Source organism: Bufo bufo, chromosome 1 (assembly GCF_905171765.1).
Source record: "Bufo bufo chromosome 1, aBufBuf1.1, whole genome shotgun sequence".
Classification (NCBI taxonomy): Eukaryota; Metazoa; Chordata; class Amphibia; order Anura; family Bufonidae; genus Bufo; species Bufo bufo.
The window spans coordinates 826,411,275-826,437,650 of record NC_053389.1 but is presented as its reverse complement, the minus strand read 5'-3'; the positions used below and the strand labels follow the sequence as shown (position 1 = coordinate 826,437,650).

At 45.1% G+C, this 26,376-nt stretch overlaps 1 protein-coding gene across 1 annotated transcript in view; it reads left to right on the top strand.

The window, feature by feature from the left end:
* The window catches only part of LOC120989771 (olfactory receptor 11A1-like), a 64,280-nt gene extending 53,567 nt beyond the window's left edge, over positions 1-10,713 (top strand). The window contains exon 4 of the mRNA XM_040418086.1: positions 9,793-10,713. Within this exon, the coding sequence (XP_040274020.1) occupies positions 9,793-10,713 (921 nt within the window). The remainder of the gene's footprint in view (positions 1-9,792) is intronic.
* The last annotated feature ends 15,663 nt before the right edge of the window (positions 10,714-26,376 follow it).

Here is a 26,376-nt window from a genome sequence, read left to right as displayed (position 1 = left end):
TTATGAAAGCCATTAAAGAAACCATTAGTTGACTAATAGCTTTTGACTTTTCTGACCGTCTGATTCCCTTCAAATAAATGGCAAAACATTCTGAAAAATAAAACGTAATATAGAGCCTTATCCACACCAAATAATTTATTGGAATGTAAAAGGACAAAGTACAGAGCCTTTGCTCACTGTAACTTCGCAAAATATGTCCCATTAATAATCTCATGTCCTACTGCTAATTCCAAAGAAAGATCTTTCTTGTTAAAGGGATTTCTCTGTGTCTGGTGTGTATGGTAAATTTGCTTGATCTGTCTTTCACCAAAGCACTGTTGGTGAGCTGAGGTGAGGACAGAATGCTCTGTAGGCAGAGGAGAATCGTGCACAAGGTCCTGAAATGGGCAGTGAGGCACACAAGGTCCTGAAGTGGGCAGTGAGGCACACAAGGTCCTGAAGTGGGCAGTGAGGCACACAAGGTCCTGAAGTGGGCAGTGAGGCACACAAGGTCCTGAAGTGGGCAGTGAGGCACACAAGGTCCTGCTGCTGACCAGATTCTCAGCTTCTACCTCAGTTGTTACCTTTGATGTTACTTAAATGGGCCAATTTGGAGAAGAACTGACTCCAAATTGATCACAATAAATTCCAGGATTTTTACACTCCAGAAATACATCTGTAGCAACATACAGTATTTTTGTTAACTGCCTGACGCAGTGCGTTATCCTCTGAAATCCCTCTACAAGGTAATTAGTAAATATATTACCAGAGTTTTCTAGTTTCACATATTGATAATGTATTCTCAGTATAGGTCAACAATATCAGATCAGCATCCTCGCCCATCAGATGTTTGAAGAGACCGCAGCACTTGTACGAGTGCACACTGTCTATTGAAAAGATGTGCGAACTTCCCACATCAAGTGGAAATTGGTATATAACACCCTCTAGCCTCCTGGGACTCAGAATGTTTAGGAAAATATGTATCTTTTCATTATTTTTTATGATTATTTTTGCTTTTTTCTCTTTTCCCTTCCCCCTGCCTAAGCTCTTGAGCACAATGACAGCTATAATAAATGATGTCTGAGTGACACTGACACATACCTCCCAGCCGTCCTGGATCCGGCGGGACAGTCCCGGATTGCAGAGGAAGAAGAGACAGTTGCCTCTAAAGATGAAGCAAAGAGCGGTCGGCTCCCTTCTTCATCATTCCTCCCCCATGTCGGCGCTCCTCACTGCAGGTCTGTGAGGGGGCAAAGAAGGGCATAATTGTGTGGGGGGGCACAGCTGGACATATCCTGTGAAGGGGGCACAATGCTGGGCATAATCCTGTAAAGGAGGCACAGCTGGGCATATTACTGTGAGGGGGCACAGCTGAACATAATTATGTGGGGGGGACACAGCTGGACATAACCTGTGAAGGGGGCAGAATGCTGGGCATAATCCTGTAAAGGATGCACAGCTGGGCATACTACTGTGAGGGGACACATATCTGTCATAACTACTGTGAGGGGACACATATCTGGACATAACCTGTGAAGGGGCACAATGTTGGCATAAATACTGTGCAGTGGCAGAAATAATTACTATGTGGGGACATTTAGGGGACTGGCTGGGATTTGATGTTTAATTATGTTTTGGGCAAGTTAGAGAAATGGCCTTGCGTAAAAAAAAATAAAAAATGTCCATCTTCCTGGACAATTTGAGAGTAAAGATGAGCAAATTGAAGTTGGCGAAGTTGAACCCGATCTGAATTTAAGAAAAAATTCATTTCGTACCAAAGTCAAATTTCCTCGCTCTTCGTGGCAACTAATTGCATTTTGCCTATAATGGCTGCTGCACATGTTACAAAGTGAAAAAAGCCCGGGAATCCCTGCCAGATGCCGTATCTCATCCTGTATCCAGGTTCGAGGCCGTATCTTATCTAGTATCCAGGATAGAGGCAGACAAGCAGGATACTACTGTAGAACCTCCTTTAAATTGCACAGTTTTCCCCAATAAACTTCTACTTTGACTGTAACATTGTCGTCATTTACAAATATCAGCATTATATTCACACAGAGAAAATGCCATCCAATTCTAACCTAAGACCTTCTTTTGGGTACTAATTCATTTTTCTTACATAATTTTTATGTTTTTTGTTATTTTTTGTTTTAAGACTTTTTTAATTTTATTAACTGAAAAAATAGTAAACAAATATACTTTTCATTCATTTTAACAGTTTTTTTTTTAACCTAATAATCATGTAATATTACCTTGACGATGTTTTAGTTGTACTTTAGTTGACCGACCGGAAAGAATATGTATTTGACAAATGTCATCCCTACAACACATAAACAGGATTGAAAAGGGAAAAAGAAAGAAAACCCATAAGGCTACATGCACACGACAGTTGTTTTTTGCGTCCGCAAATTGTGCGTCCGCCCAAAAAACCGGATGCGGCATCTGTTTTTTTTTGGAGGATCTGTTTTTTTCCACAGATCCCTTGTAATAAATGCCTATCCTTGTCCGCAAATGTGACAAAAGTAGGACATGCACTATTTTTTTTGCTGAAGGGAAACACGGACAACGGACGCGGAACACAAACGAATGAACTATCAGCATTTTTTTGCTGACCCATTGAAATGAATGGGTCCCCATCCTATCTGCCAAAAAAAAAAAATGTAACGGAGGTCGAGAAAAACAACTGTCATGTGCTTTAGGCCTAACATTTAGCAAAATATGAACAAAACATGAAAAGCTGCTTTCTATGGTTAACACAAACATATATAGCTATGGGGAAAGGCATGTTTGGCGGCATTGACTAAGAGCGTGTTTAAAAACACAGCCCACCGTTGCATGCATTATGCTTTTTCTTATTCCACAGCTTCCAAAAATTGTCCCTTAACGGTGTTTAAACATATGGGTTATGGGGGGTAAAAAGTGGCTTTATTATGCCTTCATGTAGGTAAAATGCCTGCCCATGTACAAGTGTTACTTGTCAGAAGAAAAAGTAGCTCGTTTTATTTGAGAGCAGCAGCAGTACAGAATGGAAAAGTTAGGTTATAGTGGCATTTGGCCACAACATTAGTAGCAGCAGAAGTAGCATAGCGTGGACCATAAAAGACTGTTTATGGGTAGTAGTAGTAGTAGTAGTAATAGGAATAGTAGTAGTAGTAGTAGTAGCAGTAGTATTAATAGTGGCAGATGTGTAGCATTAATAGTGGTAACAGTAGGGGACTACAGCAGCAGTGGCATGACGGTGGCAGTGGCATGAAGGCAGCAGTATGGAACATGATGATAGGCAGGCAACATGATAGTAGGCAGGTAGGCAGACAGCAACAGTGGCAAGATGGGGCACTGTCAGCAGGGCCAGATCAATTCATAGGCCTCAGGCGGAGGAGTGTGAAAATCCTCCCAGATCCATGTCTGGTTCATTTTGACAAAAGTGATGTTTTGGACACTGGCAGAGGATAACTTGGTCAGTTTGGGTGTCACCATGCCTCCTTTGGCTCGGAAAACCTGGAGTCTGGGAAATAAAGAAGCCAGAGAGCATAATGGGACAGTTTGGTCCACTGTTCCAGTCTGCCTGATGAGAAGTTCATGGGTGCAGGGACAGGGTATGTACTGCAGACAGGACAGTGTTTAGGTAGAACTGAACCTGGGCACAAAGACGGGAAGTCTTGGCCTGCTGATTTGCCTCAGGCTGAAGTGGCATCTGAAAAAACTGTTCCATCATGTTTAGGAGATTGATCTGGTTTCTGCTGCTTGTTGCATCTGAAAAGAAGGGAGGTGGTTGACCCCGAGGGGGCATAGAGGGGTCTCCCATTCAGACTCGCTTTTGGTAGGCATTTGCTGGTTATAAATTAATGTGGCCTCCCTTTCAACAGGAGGAAAACATTTTCACATTTTGCTTTAATAGCGAGGGACTAAAAGCATGTCTATCCAGTAATCACCAGACTGCTGTGAATGATACGCCTGTCAGTGCATAAGCAAGAAAGCATACAGCTCGCCATTCTGGCCAGCATGGCCAATGAGTCACTTCTTTCTGGCCCCACCCCCCTTTTAGACAATTAGTCGAAGTCATCATCCTCCTGTTTTCCCACCTCAGACTCCTCTTCCAGTTGCAGCTTCTCATCCTTCTTATCCTTATCCTCCATTTGAGTTGTTCCTTGCAACTTGCCCTGCTGCTGTTAGGGACAGGAGGATGTCCATGGAGGAGAAGGTGGATAAGCACCTGGGGTGGGAAACAAATGTGGAGGTATCAATAGGACCTGGCTTTCTTGCTGGAGTGCTACCTTGCTGCTGTGGCAAAAAACATTGACCCAAAGGGCCACAAAAGGCATGTACTGTCCCTGCCCATAACAGCTGGTCCTTTACCTTGCTACACAGTGAGAACTGTAATTTTAAACAATTGTTTTGAAAAAAAAAAAAATAAACGGCTGGGCAGAAGTATGAATATCATAGAGCAGAATGAAATTTTGGTGAAGTGCAGCACCATCATTACCACAGTTAAGTGGTACACCAGCAACTTGGCCAGAAAATAATTCAGCTTATAGACAAGCTTATTGCTGGTCAATAATAGGCCACATGGCCACACATTCCGTTATGGATGTCTTATGATGGAGTGGAGGACAATAAGGAAGAGGAAGGAGTCTGAGCAGGAGAAGAAGCAGATATATCTTCATACAACCCCTCCCTTGGTAGGAAGCAGGACTAGCCCACATCTGCCCAAAAGGGGTAGACTGGAATGGTAAGTTCCATTCTATCTAAAGGTACTCTCTGCCAGATACACTGCCACCTGCTGCACAACCTGGCACATTATATGTAATGACTGTTGTGCAACGATATTATTAAGGCACAGTATATAAGGATGATCTGGAATTAAATACACAGATTACATTATTTTCTAGACATTAGAGACAGTTGGTAGGTGCAAGAATGGTAGCGCCCCCTCTGGGGAACTACAGCTTCAGATTAGAGAAAGCTGAAATTTTAAACCAGACTTTTCTGTCCTTTCATCTCTGTATATGTAACGTAATACAATCAGACCACAGTGATAGTCAGTGTATAAATGTAATGGAAGAAAATGGGGGTTCGGAGTAAGAGAAGGCTTTGGGTATCCAGTACTGGTTAGTAGATCAGTTGCAGCCTATCAGCATGGGTGTAACTACCAGTGTAGCAGGCATAGCAGCTGCTGAGGGGCCCCAAATAACTAAGGGGGCCCACCTCCACTCAGAGAAATGTGCAGAGTGTGAAGTATATGGATAATGGAAGATTGCATTATTTCTGTGTTGTGACATCACTGATTCATTCCTGCACATCATGATGTGCATTATCATACTATTGTGATATCACTGTGGGCCTTATTGCTATACTGTGACATCATTGTGAATGTGATTCACATGCCTGTGCTGTATCCTTCCCGTGTAAGTTATCCATAGTTGTGACATCACCGTGTGCATTATTCCTGTGCTTTAGGAAAACCCACACAATCAAAAGCTTCTCGTATTCATGCTACTTGAGGTGGACATGGTGGCATGGGGCCTCATCCTAGGTTTTGCTATGGGGCCCCATAGGTCCTTGTTACACCCCTGCCTACCAGTACTGTCCACTGAGTTTCTCCATAATACCGTCTCTGGCTTTCATGATGCAGCAGAATATGGACAGAACATAATGTATTATGAATGATCAGATCAGATCTTTGTACATGGTATTTGGTAACTTTATATTTCCTGGATTTATAGAGATATACTTTTTTTACATCATTTTATTTCTTACATTAAGGCAATTATGACCAGCAATAGCAAAATAAATATTCCTAATAGATTTTGTCCCCATCGGATAATTAGAGTTCTTGCATGTATTCTGGGTGCACACAGGGGAGCCTTGTGCAGAGCCCTCTGGATATTGAGCTTTCTACCAAAAACATATAAAATTGCCATGTAATGATCCTTCTATGATCAGACTGGATGGACTCTATGTGTGATAGGCTTTGCATTATAGCAGAAATATCGACATAGTATATCATATTATATTATCAACACATATGGACGTTGCACACACTGGAGGTATTGCTGAGGTGAGCTCCTATGTATAAAGCCAAGTTGGATGAGGCAGATGCCATTACTGGTAAATGTTATCATCATCCATTGACTAGTGCAGAAAGTCACAGCTGATTGTATCACTGATCACTATGAGACTATGGGGCTTCACTGTTAAGACTATGGGGCTTTACTGTCTGCATTTACCATGTGGTTTGATTGGAACAATTGTTAAAATGAATGAGCTGGAAGCTATGTGAGATGCCTCGATTCACTTGTCGCTGGTAGACACTTGTGACACACTGAGCTAGAGCACATGAAGATCTTTAGCATCCTCCACTGCTTTCTTCATAGGATAGATGATAGAGGCCAACAACACGAGAGAAGACATCTCATAGACCAGTCTGACATCTACAAGCCCTGCATTTGTCCTACGAGTTTCATCACACACACAGTTTGTAGTGTCTCATTGAGGGCATAAACGTTACAATAAGTCCATGTCAGGGTCAAAGGTAATAGATTTCTAATAAAAGGTTTCTCAATGATTTCACTTGACAAGAGATACTATAGTGACCTCCAGTTATATAAAGCAGGAGCACATAAATTGACTCAATAAATTGTAGTTCAGATTCTGCTTCTGAATAGCAGCATGGATTGTCCTTGGTCCATGACATGGGCTTTGTACCACTGTGCATAAGACTGTGCAAGGCTTCTGTATCCGGCACAGCAGCCAGTACTGAAGGATCTGCCAGATACCATGCTGTACATGTTGCTGGGTGTTACACTATTTAGGTCCTATAAGTTTTTTCCACTTATTCAAACTTACTGTTTTACATTTCAGATGATGCACCTTCTGAGTATTTTATGGTGCAGAGACTCATCAGTTGTCTCTTTGTCATGTCACAACAAGCATGGCAATATTTGCAACACGCTCTACCTAGACAGCGAAATTAGACAGTGAGGGAGGTCATCATTATCTAGCAGTAAGGACAATAATGTGGCTCTTACACTGCTCGAAGGAAGAGACAATAGTTGGGAATTAAGCGCCTGCTTGTCAGTGGAGGAGACCTCTGCATTTACATGTAGCCATCTCCTACAAAGTATGAGGAGGAGCCATCTCTAGACCATAGGCAGAATCATTGCGAGCAGCAGAAATGATTTAGACTCCACAGTCTTCCACCCACAACCGATAATTTAGGTGACTGCACCAACGAACTACGGAGCCCAGGAGATGCAGCAGGATTTTCTGTCTCATTGAAATGTCCAGCCTCTGTTGCTATAAAGAAGGGAATTGTAGAGGGAGGTTTCTGCCATTATCAGGGACATTGTCCATTCATTTAACAAGGGAATGATGAAATATAAAGGACACGAACCTTCCAGGTGACAAAACCACACTAAGTCTACTTTTTAACTCATAGGGGGAGATTTATCAAAACTGATGTAAAGGAAAACTGGCTCACTTGCTCTGAAACTTCCATAGATATGAATGGAGCGGCCATGTACATGTGCGACTGGTTGCTTTGATCATTTCAGAAGGGCTGCAGGGGATATAGATCCACCGTTCTCGTGACCGGTGGGAGTCCCAGCAGTAGGACCCTCACCGATTTGATAACTTTGAACAACTATAAAACCCCTTTAACACCAAGACGTTTATGGCTATGGGTGAACAGATAGTAGCTGGTGGTAACCAGCAGTCTGATTAATAACACACTGCACTTTCAGAATTATTATGCTCTAAAAACATTCAAAACGTTTTGAGTTGAGATGTCTGCCGATGTTTCTGCACACACAGTAGTATTGGAAGCAGCTATGGTATTTCTTTAACTAGGTGTCCAAAAATGATCAATTAATAAAGTGAATGAACATGAGAATCAATCGATCAATCAATATTTGGTAAGACCGCCCTTTGTCTTCAGCATCAGGTCTTTTAAGTACACTTGAACAAAATATTTGAAGGAACTCAGTAGGGAGATTGTTCCAAACATCTTGGAAATGGAATTGGGAATTTGGTCAGGACTACTGGTGTCCTCAATGCTCACAAATAAAGACAGATGGCAGATGCAATACCATCAGGGAGGCATCTGATCGAATCCAAAGGTTTTCTTCAGCAGGACAATGACTCTCAACATGCAGCCAATGGAAGTGATGATATTGCCCCCATAGAGTCCTGGTCTCATCATCATCCAGTCTGTCTGGGATTACATGAATAGATAAAAGGATTTGAGCAAGCCTACATCCACAGAAGATCTGTGCTTAGTTCTCCAAGGTCTCTGGAACAACCTCTGTGCAGAGTTCCTTCAAAAACTGTGTGCAAGTATAAAGAGAATAACTAATGCTGGAGGCAAAGGGCGGTCACAGCGAATATTAATTGGACTTAGATTTCTCTTTTCTTCATTCACTATGCATTTTGTAAATTAATAAGAAATAAACGATTAACACTTCTATTTTGCGTATCTAGAGTGCCTGATGTTACTGGAACGTGATGAAGCAATGGCTTTTCACAAAAGCTGTCGAAAAATGATCCCTTTTTTGGGGCAGGCTTAGGTTGTTATACTGTGGGAATTCAATTTAAAAAAAAACTTTTGGAATTTCCTAACAAATTTGTTTGTAGAATCCATTCTCTCTTCTCTACTTTCCATTTGTTAAGAAATGTTTTATATGGTTCCTATGGCCTAGTACAGAGATGGTACACACTGGGACCAGAGCTCTATGCCTGCAAATGGGTGGTCACTGGCTTAGTCAAAGGGCAACATTTGATTTTGTAACTTTTCTTTAATGGCGTTTGCAAATATATTTGTTAAATGCTAAAATTTCTGCGTGATTGTTAATTATTTCAGCAGCTGCCAAAGCAAATCCATTTCTAAAGTGCTAATGAGAGATAAGGCATGTTCTACATATGCTGTAATATTGTTTCTTTGTTATTCACTGGATTACAGTTTTGGTCTCCACTATCAAAAGTGAACATTGATAACCACCTAGAGTCTACAAAGAGATGAGCAAATTTTCCAAAATTTGTTTGGGTCCAATTTGTCTGAATTTGCAAAGAAATTAGATTTGGTTACAAATCAATTCAAGCAGAATCAAGTGCTTTAAAGGCCTTGAAATTCTCTTGCTCTCTCTTTCTCAAAAAAATATATTGAATCAAATCTCAAGAATTCGTGATTCTAATGAATCCAAATTTTTGAAAAAATTTGAGTTGAATTTACTGTAAATTCTAAAGATTCTTTTTTCTCTAGTCTACATGGAAGGAAATAGATGAATTCGAGTTAGACAATCCTAGTACAATAAATGGCATGTGAACCTCATAATATGTTTTTTCCTCTTAATTTACATCTGTACAAGATGAATACAATGGTTTACCAAAGAAACTTTTACTTCCAAAAACAGCATATTGGACCGGAGATGTCCATGTATGGAAGGAATGTGCTTTAGCCACTAATACAAGGAAGGCTTCTTGATAATAAGATCTTTTACCAAGGCTAGTTTCACAACAGAATACTATCTTTGACTATAATGGGACACGATGGGGATTCGGCTTGTTTACAGCATTAGTTCTGGGATTCAGTTGGACAAAAAATGCTGCATTAATGTCGGAAACAGGCCAGATCCTAGCTGGGTCCCATTATAGTCAATGGGCTCCGATGGGGAAAGGTTGTATCTGTCTATGGCAGATACGATGCACTACGGCAGGCTGTTCTTTTAGCGCTAGTGTAAAAGAAGCCTTAGATTGTTAGGATGCAGTTGGTTTGAATGAATGGAGCTTTAAATTTTATAATGGTCAAACATTTTTTAGGGGATATTGAGAAATAACGTCACCTTCATCACCCTTCTGGGATTTCCAGATCTTCCCAACTTCACATTTCTCTTCTTCTGCCTATTGATTATCATATATCATGGAATTATTTCAGGAAACCTGCTTATAATAATCTTGTATTTGGTGAGTAAAACCCTTCAGTCTCCCATGTACTTCTTCATTACACAGCTATCATTGTGTGACCTTCTGCTCACTACCAATATTGTGCCCACCCTTCTTCATACTGTACTGTATGGACAATTCACAGTGTCTTTCATTGGCTGCTTCATCCAGTTTTATTTCTTTGTCATATCGGACACCTCGGAATGTCTTTTTTTGTCCTTGATGTCTTATGATCGTTATCTGGCCATCTGTAACCCCCTTCATTATCAATCTGTCATGAACCATAAGTTTTGTGTCACAACAGTAAATGTGATTTGGGGAACATGTGCCATGTTAACAATGGTTGAAGTAATCTCCATTAATAACCTGAATTTCTGTAGACCAAGTGTCATTGACCATTTCTACTGTGACTTTGAGCCCCTAATGCAGCTTTCCTGCTCAGATACTTCCATGCTTCATAAATGGATCCTTATTAAGGGATTTTTAGTTGCAATTGGACCTTTTATTATAATTGTGGTGTCCTATGTTTACATTGCCATCACCATTCTGAAAATCCCATCCAATACCGGAAGACAAAAGGCCTTCTCCACCTGTAGTTCCCACCTCACAGTGGTTTCCTTATTTTATGGGGCAATAATCATCGTCTATATGTTTCCAACCAGAGGACAATCACTGATCTTGAGTAAGGTCTTGTCTCTGATTTATACTGTGGTGACCCCACTGCTTAATCCTATTATATACACCCTGAGGAACAATGACTTTAAAAAAGCTTTTCGGAAACTTAAGTGTATTGTTTAACTTAAACATGAGAATTCCCTCATCACATGTCTTTTAGAGATTTTGGAGCATCAGGATGTCGGAAACTGGTTGAATTTTTCTCAAAGTCAAAATTAAATATCAATAATGTACAAACTTAAGGGTCCATTCACACGTCCGCAATTCCGTTCCGCATTTTGTGGAACGGAATTGCGGACCCATTCATTTCAATTTCATTCCAGAAAAAAATAGAACATGTCCTATTCTTCAAAGAAAAAATGTGGGGGATTCAGTCAGCACAACCCTATATGCAGGTGCACATCGCCATGGCGAAATACATATTCAAAGAAAAAAACACAAATGCAATAGCACTCTGCAACCAGCACTCCGCCCTGCCTCCATGCTGGATGTTGAATGAGGCATTGGTGTACATTTTGGCCAAAGCGTAATAAGCCACTCACCACGTCAAGGTCGCCTCTATGAGTGGTCCCTAACACTAGTTCCTACCTGTTTATGGGCCATGACAGCCACACAAAGTCCAGGGAGCGCAGGTACAGCATGAACGCCAGGCACACTCTGCTTTTAACCCCGTCCGGTGCCATTACAGCTTTCATCGGATCCAGGGATGCAAGTACAAACATGCATGCTGAGCCCACTATATACTTCTCCTGGAGCCAAATGGCTACTGGTAGGCCCTGTAGAAGTAAACTCAGTTTTATACTGACTTTAAAACCAGCCTGCAGGGCAGACTAACTGGTCAGGTGTGCATGACTTCATGGAGATCGCCAGGCCTCCAATATAAACTACAAAGAAAAAATGTGGGGGATTCAGTCAGCACAACCCTATGTGGACAATTGTGGACCATATTAGGCATATTCAATTATAGTGCCGGCGATATGCTGTCCGCAAAATGCGGAATGCACATTGTCGGTGTCCGTGTTTTGCGGATTCGTGGATCCCCAAAACACACACGGATGTGTGAATAGACCCTTTACCTCAGGTTTTCCATATTGCATGTGTATCTTAGTTTGTAGCATTTATACCTCCAACATGATTCCACTAGTGTGGTGCAAAGTCTTGAGATCGCACTGTCTACTGTCTTGTGCTAAGTTTGACTTCTTATGTTAAAATTACCAGTGATCTGTAATTTTTGGCTGAAACTACACTAGATATCCCTGAACATGCAATGTTAGTGTTTAGGGATGAGCGGACCCGTGGATGTTCGGGTTTTCCGGGTTTGGACGAACTTCGGGTCAAAGTTCGGGTTCAGCACCCGAACTTGATCCGAACTCGAACCCAAACACGAACCCCATTGAAATCAATGGGGACCCGAATTTTGGTGCACTAAAATGGCTGTAAAATAATCATAGTAAGGGCTAGAGGGCTGCAAAAGGATGTATAATAGGGGAATAAGCAGGACAATTGCCCTGCAAACAATTGTGGATAGGGAAATGACTTAAAAAAACATAGAATATAAAAAAAATTACAAAATAATAATCTGGAACTAGGAGGAGGAGGTCAAAGTGGAGTAGGGGGTTGAGGAGGCGGTGGACGTGGCGGTGTTGGTGGAAGCGGCAGTGTAGGAGGAGGAGGTAGCTAACACAGTTTTTTTTCCCCTTTATTTATTCATTTTTTATAAATTTGGGAAGGCCCCAAACATTGGGAAATGGAAAAGAGAACGCAAAGAGAAAGTGCGCTGGAGTATGACAATGTTTGGGTGCGGCCGGTATACTTGTCCTGTGGGATCCATGCCTGGTTCATTTTAATGAATGTGAGCTTGTCCACATTGGCTGTGGACAGGCGGCTGCGCTTGTCTGTGATCACCCCCCTCCCTGCCGTGCTAAGCACATGTTTGGACAATACATCGGCCTCAGGGCAGTCTAGCACCCCCAAGGGGTAAAGGGCAAGCTCAGGCCATGTGCCCAATTTGAATACCCAGAAGTTGAAGGGGGCAGACCCAGTATGTGTAGGTGTGTGCACACATACTGCTCCACCATGTTGCTGAAATGCTGCCTCCTGCTAAGACCTTCCATATCAGCTGGTGGTGCTGGTTGTTGTGGCGTGCTGACAAAGCTTTTCCACATTTTGGCCATGCTAACCCTGCCTTCTGAGGTTCTGGCGGTGCCCCAGCTGCATTGACGACTTCTTCCTCCTCCTCTGCCTTGTGCTTCCACTGTGCCTCCGCTGTCAGGTAGGAATGCCATCAGCAGTGCGTCTACCAGCGTGCGCTAGTACTCGCGCATCTTCCAATCACCTTTCAGTGACAGAATTAAAGACGGCACGTTGTCCTTGTAGCAGGGATCCAGCAGGGTGGCCACCCAGTAATCAGCACTGGTTAGAATATGGGTAACTCGGCAGACGTTGCGCAGGCACTAAAACATGTAGTCACTCATGTGTGCCAGGCTGCCCAGAGGCAACGACAAACTGTCCTCTGTGGGAGGTGTATCGTCTGTGTCCTCTGTATCCCCCCAACCATCCTCCAGTGCCGTGAGCTGCTTTGGGTGCCATCCTGCTGTGAACACATTTCCTCCTCCTCATCCTCCAGAATTGTGTCCTGGCTGGACAGTTGAGTACCTGGCCTCTGTTGGTGCAGGAACCCACCCTCCGAGCCACTTGTGAATGACTGGCCTAATAACCGTGGAAATGATCCCTCTACCTCCTCCTCTTCCTCCTATGCAACATCCTCTTCCATCATCGCCCGAAGCGTTTTTTCAAGGAGACATAGAAGTGGAATAGTAGAGTTGGTAGAGTACTCGAAACAGCGCAACATGGCACACACGTCCCGTATGGAGGCCCATTTGTGGGTGAAGTGGTGCTGTTCCACAGAGCAACTCACCTGTGCGTGCTGCAGCTGAAACTCCACTATTCCTTGCTGCTACTCGCACAGTCTCTCCAGCATGTGCAAGGTGGAGTTCCACCTTGTGGGTACATTGCATATAAGGTGGTGAGCGGGAAGGCCGAAGTTACACTGCAGTGCTGACAGGCGATCAGCAGCAGGGTGAGAATGCCGAAAGCGCGTACAGATGGCCTGCACTTTCTGCAGCAGCTCTGACATATCGGGGTCATTTTTCAGGAACCTCTGCATCACCAAATTCAGCACATGCAGCATTCAAGACCAGCTAGGCCCAGAGCTGCTACGAGATTATGCCCACTATCGCACACCACCAGACCGGGCTTGAGGTTCATTGGCACCAACCACTCATCGGTCTGTTGTTCCATGCCCATCCACAGCTCCTGCGCGGTGTGGGGATTTTCCCCCAAACAGATGAGTTTCGAAACAGCCTGCTGTCATTTCCCCCTGGCTGTACTAAAGTTGGTGGTGCAGGTGACTGGATGAGGAGGCAGTAGAGGAGGAAGTGGAGTGGGAGGAGGAGGCAACGAGAAACATCCTGCAATCCTCGGTGGTGGAAGGATATGTGCCAAACTGCTATCTGCCTCAGGCCCAGCCGCTACTGCATTTACCCAGTGTGCAGTTCGGGAGATATAATGTCCCTGCTCCTGCTTACTGGTCCACGTATGGGTGGGTATGTGGACCTTGCCACAGATGGCATTGCGCAGTGCACACCTGATTTTGTCCGCCACTTGGTTGTGCAAGGCAGGGATGGCCACTGCATTTACCCAGTGTGCTGTTAGGGAGAGATAACGGCCCTGACCGTGCTTACTGGTCCACGTATCCGTAGTTAGGTGGACCTTGCCTCAGATGGTGTTGCGCAGTGCACACCTGATTTTGTCCCCCACTTGGTTGTGCAGGGAAGGGATGGCACGCCTGGAAAAGTAGTGGCGGCTGGGCACGACGTACTGTGAGACAGCCACCGCCATAAGGCTTCTAAAACTCTCTGTCTCCACCAGACGAAATGACAGCATTTCAAAGGCCAGGAATTTTGAAATGCCGATATTCAGGGCCAGGGATCGCGGGTGGGTAGGGGGGTACTTCCTCTTTCTCTCCAATCTTTGGGGAATGGAGAGCTGAACGCTTACATGGGACAGTGTGGGGATGCTTAGTGATGGTGACGGTGGTGGAGGTGGGGGTATTGCTACCACATCCTCTGTTTGCGGGGTGGCATGTGCAACTGTTACTCTAGAGGGGGAGGAAGAGGCCGAGACTGCAGCAGAAGAGGAAGCAGGAGGAGCCTGAGATCTTTCATGGTTTTGGAGGTGTCTACTCCACTGCAGCTCGTGCTTTGAATTTAGATGCCTGGTCATGTAGGTGGTTCTCAGATTTAGAACATGTATGCCTCACTTCAGGCTCCGATTGCACAGCAAGCAAACCATATGCGTCTTGTTGTCAGCACATTGTCTGAAGAACTGCCATGCCAGGGAATTCCTTGGAGCTGGCTTTGGTGTGCTCAGTCCCTGGGTGTGGTGGGAAGTAGCAGGCATACTGGCTAGGGAAAGGCTACTCTGCTTTTGCACCCTGCTCCTTCTTCTGCTGGGCGGCTGGCGATATGTGACCCATCACCTTTTCCTCTGAACTACACACGTCACTAGCATGATCTTGATTCCATATGGGTTCTAGGACCTGATCATCCTCCACATCATCTTCCACCCACTCTTCACCCCTGCCCTCCTTTCAGAAACCCGCAGCAGTTGGCACCTGTGTTTTTTTTGTCATCCTCATCATAGACGTGCTGCGGTGGTCCTCCCATGTCCACATCCTGAAACATAAGTGGTTGGGCATCAGTGCTCTCAATCTCTTCCACTTCTGGGAGGGCTAGGTGGATGGCCCACGGAAACCCTGCCAGCAGTCATCAGACTGCTTGCCTGATTTGCACGGGGGTTAGGTGAAAGACAGATGCCCATGGGCTGCAGGTGCCAACTCTGCGCTTTCAGCAGAGGACCAGGTGGGAGACAATGTGAAGGAATTGGAGGCACTGTCAGCCACCCGATCTACTTCCGCCTCTACTTGTTCTGGCCTCACCATTCGTACACTAGTATTTGGGCCTACAAAATGACGCTCAACGTCCTGTTGCCTACGTGCACTTAAGGAAGGTGTTTCATTTGGGCTTGTAGCTGGCACAGATCAACCACGTCCTCTCCCTGCAACAGGAGCACCACGACCGGGGCCACGTCCCTTATTTGACGCTCTCCTCATTCTTTGAGGTCACCCACTGAACAAACAGAAAGATTAACTATCTATGTATGCAGTGCAGGTGTACTTCACACCAAAAAGCCAGATTAATTATTATATTTCCGTGTCAGGGGTGCAAAGCTGGTGTATAGCACCCACAGTCACTATAGGTCACCCACAGAATAAATAGCCAGATGAGATTCCAAACCCTCTCCTTCACTTCAGCTGCCTGCTTCCCGTTCTTTGCACTACTCAGACCTGATGGGCGGTGCTACACGTGATCCAGCTTATATAGGGGCTAGGTCACATAATGCACCGGCCAATCACAGCCATGCCATTACTATACATGGCTGTGATGGCTTCTAAGTCCCCACAGATTAAAAGCTTTTTGATTGGCTGCCCGGCAGCCTTTCAAAAGCTTTTTTAAATGCCCGAACACTGAACTTGAACCCAAACTTTTGCTGCAAAGTTCGGTACGGACCCAAACTTTGCAGTTCGGGTTCGCTCAACACTATTAGTTTTGTTTGTGGTCCAACTCCAAAGAAAGTTCTACGTACAAAGACATGGGATGGCCTTAGGATCCACCATGATTTCAATTTATGCCAAAATATACAGTAAATTGATTATTCTGTGGGTGGTGACATATCAACATTTTTATTTTAAGGGTTGTAGACTTCCACTACCCAAAAGTGCTTTATTGCACCACAATCAATCATCAGAACAAGGGTCCTGTGCCTCCATATGAATGTATGCATTAAGGCATATCTGCTGCTGTTCCATTCATTTTCTATGGACTGCATGAGATAACTGAGTGCAATACTCAGCTCTTTACAGCATTCCTCCACTGAATGAACGGAGCAGCAGCATACATGGTGACCTGGCACTTCATTCATATGGGGATAAGGAACCCCCATTCAGATGTGATATGGCTGCAGTTCACTTCACAGTATCATGCTAGACTGAGGAGAATACTAATGTTTAAAAACATAACTCCTAAGCTCTATTTGTGTAATCCTTGGCGATCAGCGGATTAACCGGGTCCAGAACCAGCTGGAATACCTAGTACTGATCCGGACATCCTGCAGCACCATTTCTGACCCTTCAGATCCTACAATTGTCTGAAGATTTGATCTTCTCTGGTCAGAGGCTTACGTGGCCTGTGCCGCCTTCCGGCCTGCCAACCTTCTACCTGTGACTCGTAAGACCATCTCTGCATTGTCGGCAAGAGGCCCTGATATGGCACCAAAACACCTTACTGACCGATCCGGCGTGGTGAGACGGACATCTACCCCACACTGGGCCACAGCCGCAGCCTGAAGTCAAGGCGGATCCGACCGGAAGTTTCAGGTCCACGGAAACTAGCTGTCCTGCAGGCCCTGCAAAACTTGCTCTCCGAACTACTGGCTGGATCCTGCACTCAGAACTTCTTAGGAGACAGCTGCACAATCTTTACTGGAGGTACCAGACCACATAACCTGCTCTGTCCCACTTCCCTCCTGACTTCCTGAGAGTATTGCTCAAAATTTTCTGGACTGCCACCATGGTCTATCTACTTTTATTTTTCATAAGCTGGTGATACTTTAAGATCAACCTTTGCCCCAATTTTTATAGGTGATTGTTCTAATACCAATCACTACTACTCACATCATCTGATTATATAACTAATGCTGCAGATGTAAAATCTGCTAACACGGCTTTACTGAGACCCATCTGCTGATCCACTTCAGTCACCATGGTGAAAATCGGGCACGCTGCCTCTAAAGACACCAGCAATTCTCAAAAACTCAATGCTCCACGTGGAGAAATGGATAAATATATGAAAAGGAAAAACTCCAATTCTGCTACTCAAAAAACGATCACACCATCCAAATGTAATGTCCTGGAGTGCCATTACCACTCCCCATCCCGCTACGGTCTTCTATGGGCTAACTTAGTGTCATCTTATGCATTTATTTCAGCCCACTACAATGTGCATTGCTATTTCTATGCAACTATTATTATTCATGTGATGTACCTGGTTCACCAGAAGGTGGCAGCAAGCATGGTAGAGCTACATTTGCAGAGGATGGAACCTTCTATCCATTCTCTTCTTTCCCTCTAAGGAGGAGTTTAGTTAGTTAGAGGTCAGTGGAGAGTACCCCCTGCTTGGGGAAGGAAGCAGGTCCATGTCCCTGCTGGACGTGTCATGCCTAAGCCAGCTAGAGCACCTTCAGCTCAGCTGGACACAGAGGCCAAAGCCTGAAGCCTCTGAAGCCAGGAGGTATAGATTCCCTGGTATTAATCTAGAGACGGACTACATAGAGAAGGTGCAGCCTAAAGAAAGAAGCAAAGCTATACAGTAAGCTTGTCAGCACAGCATAGCCAGAGAGCAACAGATGTAGCAGAGTTGAGTTTGTTTGCCTGCCAGAGTTAATGCTAACGCCTGCTGGGAACCAAGACAAAGCCTGAAACTGTTAATTCAAGTTAAGATGTTATTGAACTTCATCACAAGGTCTGGAATCAATGTATTTCTTCAAATCCCTCGATTTTTCCCCCTATTTGCTCTGCTTCGGATGACAACGCCTCGGTTCCAGCGTATCCAGATAGGAGCACGGTGACACGTGAACCAACATTAAGGGACATTTATGCCACCCTACACCACTCTGGCATTCATACACCTGGGTATGATCTACTACATCACTAAAAGGGGCCCTGTGCCCTTGTTGCTTCACTGCAACTGGCATCACGAAAAACATTTGCTTTAAGGGACCCATGGCTATTGTTGTGCATCGCACAAAGACTATAGGTCAAGTTAACACTGGAGAGGACTCTGATAGCGATACAGCGCTACATCCCCTTTTGAACTTGGTCACAGCGCAACATTAAATTCCTAGGTATACAAATCTCCTCTGACCCTAACCAATTATGCTAAAATATCTTCCCACCTTTACTGCGTGAGATTTCTAAAATACTATCATCCTGGCTAACCCCTATATATATCATGGTTTGGTTGCAAAAACGTAGCAAAATGTCTCATGGCCAAAAATCACATACTTATTGCAAGTGCTACCTATACATTTCCCTAACTCCTTCTACATAACGGTAAACAGAATCTTCTCCAAATATATTTGGAACTCCCAGAAACCACAAATTAAATACTCAAAGCTTCAACTCCCACAACAATTCGGAGGCGATGATCTTCCTGCCCCACAAGTATATACACAAGCTATTCACCTTAAGAAAATAGTTGACTCGATCCAATGACCCCCTCATAAACTACGGGTACCCATAGAAGAAGACATTTTGAAGTTTCTGCTGAGACAGATTGTCTTCTCTAAACAAAATAGCCCACTTTCTTCCAAAACTTGCAATATATTTACATCAGAAACCTGGCAGATTGGAAATTTGAGAGAAGTTCGCCTGAAATGTTCTCCCTTTCCATCCCTAGTATTGCAAGTCAGAGATATTTTCTATAGCTCAGATGCCACCCATAATAGCACTATACCAAATGAGATTAAACTCAACAACACCACTGTTGACTCCGTACTATCTCTCGGCACACTCCCTTCTTATGAGACGCTATCTGGACCACTGCTCTGCCCATCTTTATCATTGTTACTATTTAATAAATTCAAGCTTTTCTTTAAACAGCTTTTACACATAAAAAACCTTAACAGGTCAATGACAACGTTCAAATCACTCGCTCAACAGAAAACCCCTAGAAAGGTGATATCAACCCTCAGTAAACTACTACTATCCCCATCAGATGATAAGATGATACTACACACATACACACACCTTCATAAAGGCATGGGAATCCGACCTTGCTCGGAAATTCACGTCTGAAGAACTTCAGAGGATCTTTCTTGCTTAAACAGTCCTCCAAGTGTGTGAGAATGCAGGAAAGTGGTTGCAAGATACTAACCAGGTGGCACCTTATACCAGTGTTGTTAAATAAATAAATCCTAGCTATGATCTCTGCTGCTGGAGATGTGGTCAACATTTGGGAACATACTTCCACTTGCTCTGGACCTGCCCACTTATAAAACCATACTGGTCCATCTGTATGACCCAAGTTAACCGAATCACCGGTCTAAACCTTCCTCTACTTCCAGAAGTCTGCCTATTACACTTATTTCATGACAAGATTCCCAAAAATACGCTTAGGTTTGCTAGACAACTTCTTGCCGTTGCTAGAATTTTAATCCCCACACTGTGGAAATCATGTTCACCACCGTCACTTACACAATGAACGGAGAAGGTTGACTCCCTATACCGCCTAGAGCAGGCATGCTCAACCTGCGGCCCTCCAGCTGTTGCAAAACTACGACTACCAGCATGCCTGAACAGCCTGCAGCTATCATCCTACAACAGGGCATTGTGGGAGTTGTAGTTTTACAACAGCTGGAGGGCCGCAGGTTGAGAGGAATTAGCTGGGAGACCAGAACACACTTCCTGTTTAATTCGATCTGGAATCCCTGGGCACGGCATAGGCACTTTTCTAATTAAAAATAACCCCTAGAGAGTCACCTCGAATCACCTATATATTCCTTGCAAGCCTTACCTTAAAAACCATACTTTTTAGTTACTCTTTTTATTTATATTAACCTTACCAACTTATACTGTAGGTACATCTGTTGTCAGTACACCGACTATATGTAGATCTCTTTTCCGTGACAACTTCTCATATGTAGGGTTGAGAGAACCCGAACTGTAAAGTTCGGGTTCGTACCAAACTTTTGGATTTTTAGACCCCGGACCCGAAGCCGAACTTTTCCATAAAAGTTCGGGTTCGGTGTTTGGCGCTTTCTTGGCTCTTTTTGAAAGGCTGCACAGCAGCCAATCAACAAGCGGTTAACTGTCTGACCTTAGAAGCCATCACAGCCATGCCTACTAATGGCATGGCTGTGATTGGCCAGAGCAGCATGTGACCCAGGCTCTATATAAGCTGGAGTCACGTAACGCTGCACGTCACTCTGCTGATACAAGCGTAGGGAGAGGATGCAGCTGGACTTGTGATTTCAGGGAGAGAATAGGAGAGAATCTAACTAAGCGATCTACAGAGAAATAGTTGTGTGGGTGCAGGGCACTATCGTTTTACCCTGCCCTGAGCTCATTGACCAAAAATTAGTTAGGTGGGTGGCGGCAGCCATTTTATGCAAGCTCAGTGCACCAGCACTGCATCTGAGCTTTTGGGACATTGCAAATCACAATTTTTTTTGCAAACTACAACATCTGGATTAGGCTCCATTCACACGTCCACAAAATGGGTCCGCATCCTTTCCGCAATTTTGCGGAATGGGTGCGGACCCATTCATTCTCTATGGGGACGGAATGAATGCGGACAGCACACAGTGTGCTGTCTGCAGCCGCAATTGCGGAGCGCGGCCCCGATTTTGTGTCCGCAGCTCCGCAAAAAGATAGAGCATGTCCTATTCTTGTCCGCAGCTTGCGGACAAGAATAGGCATTTCTATGGGGGTGACTGGCTGGTGTGTTGCGGACCCGCAATTTGCTAGAAATACACCCATCATTTTCTGTGGTTTGAAAAACACACTTTTTTTTTTCAAAAAACTGTATTTTCCAGATCTGCAAGTGGTAAATTCAAGTTTAATATATACAGCTTTCATATTCTGTTACCAAAAAAACACATTTTTGGCAATCTACAACATCTTGATTAGAAGACAGGGTGGAAGATGATGTGGAGGACGATGAGGTCCTCGACCCCACATGTAATCAAGGTCATGCGAGTGACCTATGTAGTTCGGAGGAAGAGGCGGTGGTTGCACAGAGCCACCAGCACAGCAGAAGAGGGAGCAGGGTGCAAAAGCGGAGCGGCTGTCCTCTAGACAGTACGCCTCCTACTGCCCACCACAGCAAGGGACTGAGCACACCAAAGCCAGCTCCAAGTTCCCTGGCGTGGCAGTTCTTCAGACAATGTGCTGACGACAAAACACGAGTGGTTTGCACGCTGTGCAATCAGAGCCTGAAGCGAGGCATAAACGTTCTCAACCTGAGCACAACCTGCATGACCAGGCATTTAAGTGCAAAGCACGAGCTGCAGTGGAGTAGACACCTCAAAACCAAGAAAGGTCTCTGGCTCCTCCTGCTTCCTCTTCTGCTGCAGTCGCGGCCTCTTCATCCACCTCTGGAGTGACAGTGCCATCTGGCACCCCACAAACAGAGGATCTGCCAGCAACACCAACACCTGGGTCACCAAGCATCTCCACAATGTCCCACGGAAGCGTTCAGCTCTCCAGATCCCAAACGCTGGAGAGGAAGAAGAAGTACCCCCCTACCCACCCGCGATCCCTGGCCCTGAATGCCAGCATTTCTAAATTACTGGCCTTTGAAATGCTGTCATTCAGTCTGGTGGAGACGGATAGTTTTAAAGGCCTTATGGCGGTGGCTGTCCCACAGTACGTCGTGCCCAGCCGCCACTACTTTTTAAGGTGAGCCATCCCTTCTCTGCACAACCAAGTGGGGGACAAAATCAGGTGTGCACTGCGCAACGCCGTCTGTGGCAAGGTGCACCTGACTACAGATACGTGGACCAGTAAGCACGGTCAGGGCCGTTATATCTCCATAACAGCACACTGGGTAACTGCAGTGGCGGCTGGGTCTGAGGCGGATAGCAGTTTGGCACATGTCCTTCCACCACCGTGGATTGCAGGGCGCTTCAGTTTGCCTCCTGTTGCTTCCTCCTCCTACTCTGCTTCCTCATCCTCTACCGGCTCCTCATCCAGTCAGCGTAACACCTTCAACACCAATTTCAACACAGTCAGGGGTAAATGACAGCAGGCAGTTTTAAAACATATCTGTTTGGAGGACAAACCCCACACCGCGCAGGAGCTGTGGACGGGCTATGAACAACAGACCGATGAGTGGTTTGTGCCAGTCAGCCTCAAGCCCGGCCTGGTGGTGTGCGATAATGGGCTAAATCTCGTAGCAGCTCTGGGACTAGCCGGTTTGACACACATCCCTTGCCTGGCGCATGTGCTGAATTTGGTAGTGCAGAGATTCCTTAAAAAATTACCCCGACATGTCAGAGCTGCTGCATAAAGTGCGGGCCGTCTGTGCGCGCTTTCGGTGTTCTCACCCTGCTGCTGCTCGTCTGTCAGCGCTGCAACGTAACTTTGGACTTTCCGCTCACCGCCTCATATGCGACGTGCCTACAAGGTGGAACTCCACCTTGCACATGCTGGCCAGACTGTGCGAGCAGCACCACGAGATAGTGGAGTTTCTGCTGCAGCACGCACGGGTAAGTCGCTCGGCGGAACAGCACCACTTCACCACCAATGACTGGGCCGCCATGCGAGTCCTGTGTTCCTTGTTGCACTGTTTCGAGTACTCCACCAACATGGCCAGTGCCGATAACGCCGTTCTCAACGTTACTATCCCACTTCTATGCCTCTTTGAAAAAACGCTCCTGGCGATGATGGAAGAGGATGTGGCACAGGAGGAGGAGGAGGAGGAGGAAGAGGGATCATTTCATAGGGTTTCCGGCCAGTCATTCCCAAGTGGCTCTGATCCACAATTGTTCAGCCAGGGCATAGTTCTGGAGGATGACGATGTGGAGGATGAGAAGGATGAGATGGAGGAGGAGAAACCATGTTCACAGCAGGGTGGCCCCCAGACCAGCTCATGGCCATCACTGGTGCGTGGCTGGGGGGATACAGAGGACACAGGCTTTACACCTCCCACAGAGGACAGCTTTTCGTTGCCTCTGGGCAGCCTGGCACACATGAGCGATTACATGCTGCAGTGTCTCCGCAACGACCACCGAATTGCCCACATTCTAACTTGTGCTGATTACTGGGTGGCCACGCTGCTGGATCCCCGTTACAAGGACAACGTACCATCCTTAATTCCCTCACTTGAGCGTTATCGTAAGATGCGCGAGTACAAGCGCACGCTGGTAAACGCGCTGCTGGTGGCATTCCCACCTGACAGCGGGGGCACAGTGGAAGCACAAGGCGAAGGCAGAGGAGGAGGAAGAGGTCGCCAACGCAGCTGGGGCACCGCCAGCACCTCAGAAGGCAGGGTTAGCATGGCCAAAATGTGGAAAAGCTTTGTCAGCACGCCACAACAACCAGCACCGCCAGCTGATATGGAACATTTTAGCAGGAGGCAGCATTTCACCAACATGGTGGAGCAGTATGTGTGCACACGACTACACGCACTGAATGACGGGTCTGCCCCCTTCAACTTCTGGGTTTCCAAATTGGGCACATGGCCTGAGCTTGCCCTTTACGCCTTGGAGGTCCTGGCCTGCCCTGCAGCTAGTGTATTGTCTGAACAGGGGGCGTCATCACAGACAAGCGCAGCCGCCTGTCCACAGCCAATGTGGACAAGCTCACGTTCATTAAAATGAACCAGGCATGGATCCCTCAGGACTTGTCTGTACCTTGTGCAGAATAGACATGTATACCGGCACTAACCAGCCATTGTTATACTGCAGAGCAATTGCTCAATGTTGTATTTTGGAGTGTACCCTAATTAAAAAAAATATATAATTAAAACCAAAAAACAGTGTTGGCTACCTCGTCCTCCTCCACCGCTGCTTCCACCTACACCGCTACATCTACCGCCTCCTCAAACTCCTACTCCATATGGAACTCCACCTGATAAATCAATTTTTTATTTTTATTTGTACGTATTTTATTTTATAACCCCGCCCTCCGTGTGCCTCTGCCCGCCCGTTTACTCTCCTCCTCTCTCCTTTTCCACTGCGGTACGAATTAGACCGCGCAGCCGCAGTGGAAAAGGAGAGAGGAGGAGAGTAAACGGGCGGGCAGAGGCACACGGAGGGCGGGGTTATGAGCCGTTGAGGAGGTGCTGCCTGGGGCTCGGACGATTGAGACGCCGCCCTGGGCACTTGAGAGGGCGCATTTACAGAATCTTAAAAGTTCATTTTTGGCTGAAAGAAAACTCCATTAGATACTACAAAGGTACTGTTTTTAAGTTCTGGGTGGCACATATAACGCAATTTGATGAGTCTAATATGCCCAAATGTGGTGACAGACTCCCTTTAAACTTTAACAAGTTGTCCCACATTTGCGCTTCAATAACTTTTCCCACATTTGCGCTTCAGTAATTTGTCCCACATTTGCGCCTCAATAGCTTCTCCCTCATTTCATCTTCATACCATTGCAGCCATTGACCTCCCTTGGATGAGGTCTCTCTTTCTCATGCTCCCTCTCCGGCGTGGAACCCTGATTCACCGATAACCATTTTCAACATGGTAGGCTCAGAAAAGAACATCGAAAGTTGATAGAGAAGATATCCAAATGGATGGTGGATGTCACAGGGGCACCTCTGCATACGTGACAGGAACATACATTTCAAAAAATCGTCTGTTCCATTCTCAGGTGACATTTTACAAATTTTGCCAGATAGAAACCCCTGCTCTGCATAGGTGACAGGGAATACAATTTAAGAAATTCTTCTTTAATTGATGCACACCACCTCCTTTCATTCAATGCTTAAACTTTAACAAGGTGTCCCACATTTGCGCTTCAATAATTTGTCCCACATTTGCGCTTTAATAATTTGTCCCACATTTGCGCTTCAATCGTTTTTCCCACATTTCCACTCTATCATATTTAATTTGAAACAATTAACCTCCCTTGGATGTGGGCTCTCTTTCTCACACTCCCTCTCCGGCGTGGAACCCTGATTCGCCGATAACCGTGATCAACATGGTAGGCTCAGAAAAGAACATCGAAAGTTGATAGAGAAGATATCGAAATGGATGGTGGATGTCACTGGGGCACCTCTACATAGGTGACAGGAACATCAATTTTAAAAAATCGTCTGTTACATTGTCAGGTGACATTTTACAAATTTTGCCGGATAGAAACCCCTGCTCTGCATAGTTGACAGGGAATAAAATTTTAGAAATTCTTTATTAATTGATGCGCGCCACATCCTTTCATTCAATGCTTAAACTTTAAAAAGTTGTCCAACTTTTACGCTTTAATACTTTGTCCCATATTTCCGCTCTATCATTTTTAATTTTAAACAATTAGACCTCCCTTGGATGTCGTCTCTCTTTCTCATGCTCCCTCTCTGGCGTGGAACCCTGATTCGCCGATAACCGTGATCAACATGGTAGGCTCAGAAAAGAACATCGAAAGTTGATAGAGAAGATATCCAAATGGATGGTGGTCGTCACAGGGACGTGCGATCAGGTGGAAGTTATCTAGAGTCAACAAAGCGGCAGCAGGGCCTCTCCTGGCTAACGTTCCAAATCAAAAATACCACAGTGACATTCCCTATAATTTTTTATTAATCATTCCAATAACAGGGCATCTTAAGAGTCCTGTATTGTTATTTATCATCACTACCTCCGCGAGTCGGGAGTGGGTAATTGCCGTGAGCCCTCAAATTTCCTCAAAATTCTTCAGTTTTAATAGCTTCTCCCACATTTCCACTCGATCACAATTAAATTTCATCCATTGACCTCCCTTGCATGTGGTATCCTTTTTTCAGGCTCCCTCTCTGGCCTGGAACCCTGATTCCCCGCCACCCGTGATCACCATGGTAGGCTCAGAAAAGAACATCGAAAGTTGATAGAGCAGATATCAAATTGGATTGTGAACATCACGGGGGCGTGCAACATTGTGGGGCAGTAAGTATGCACACGCCTACACGAACT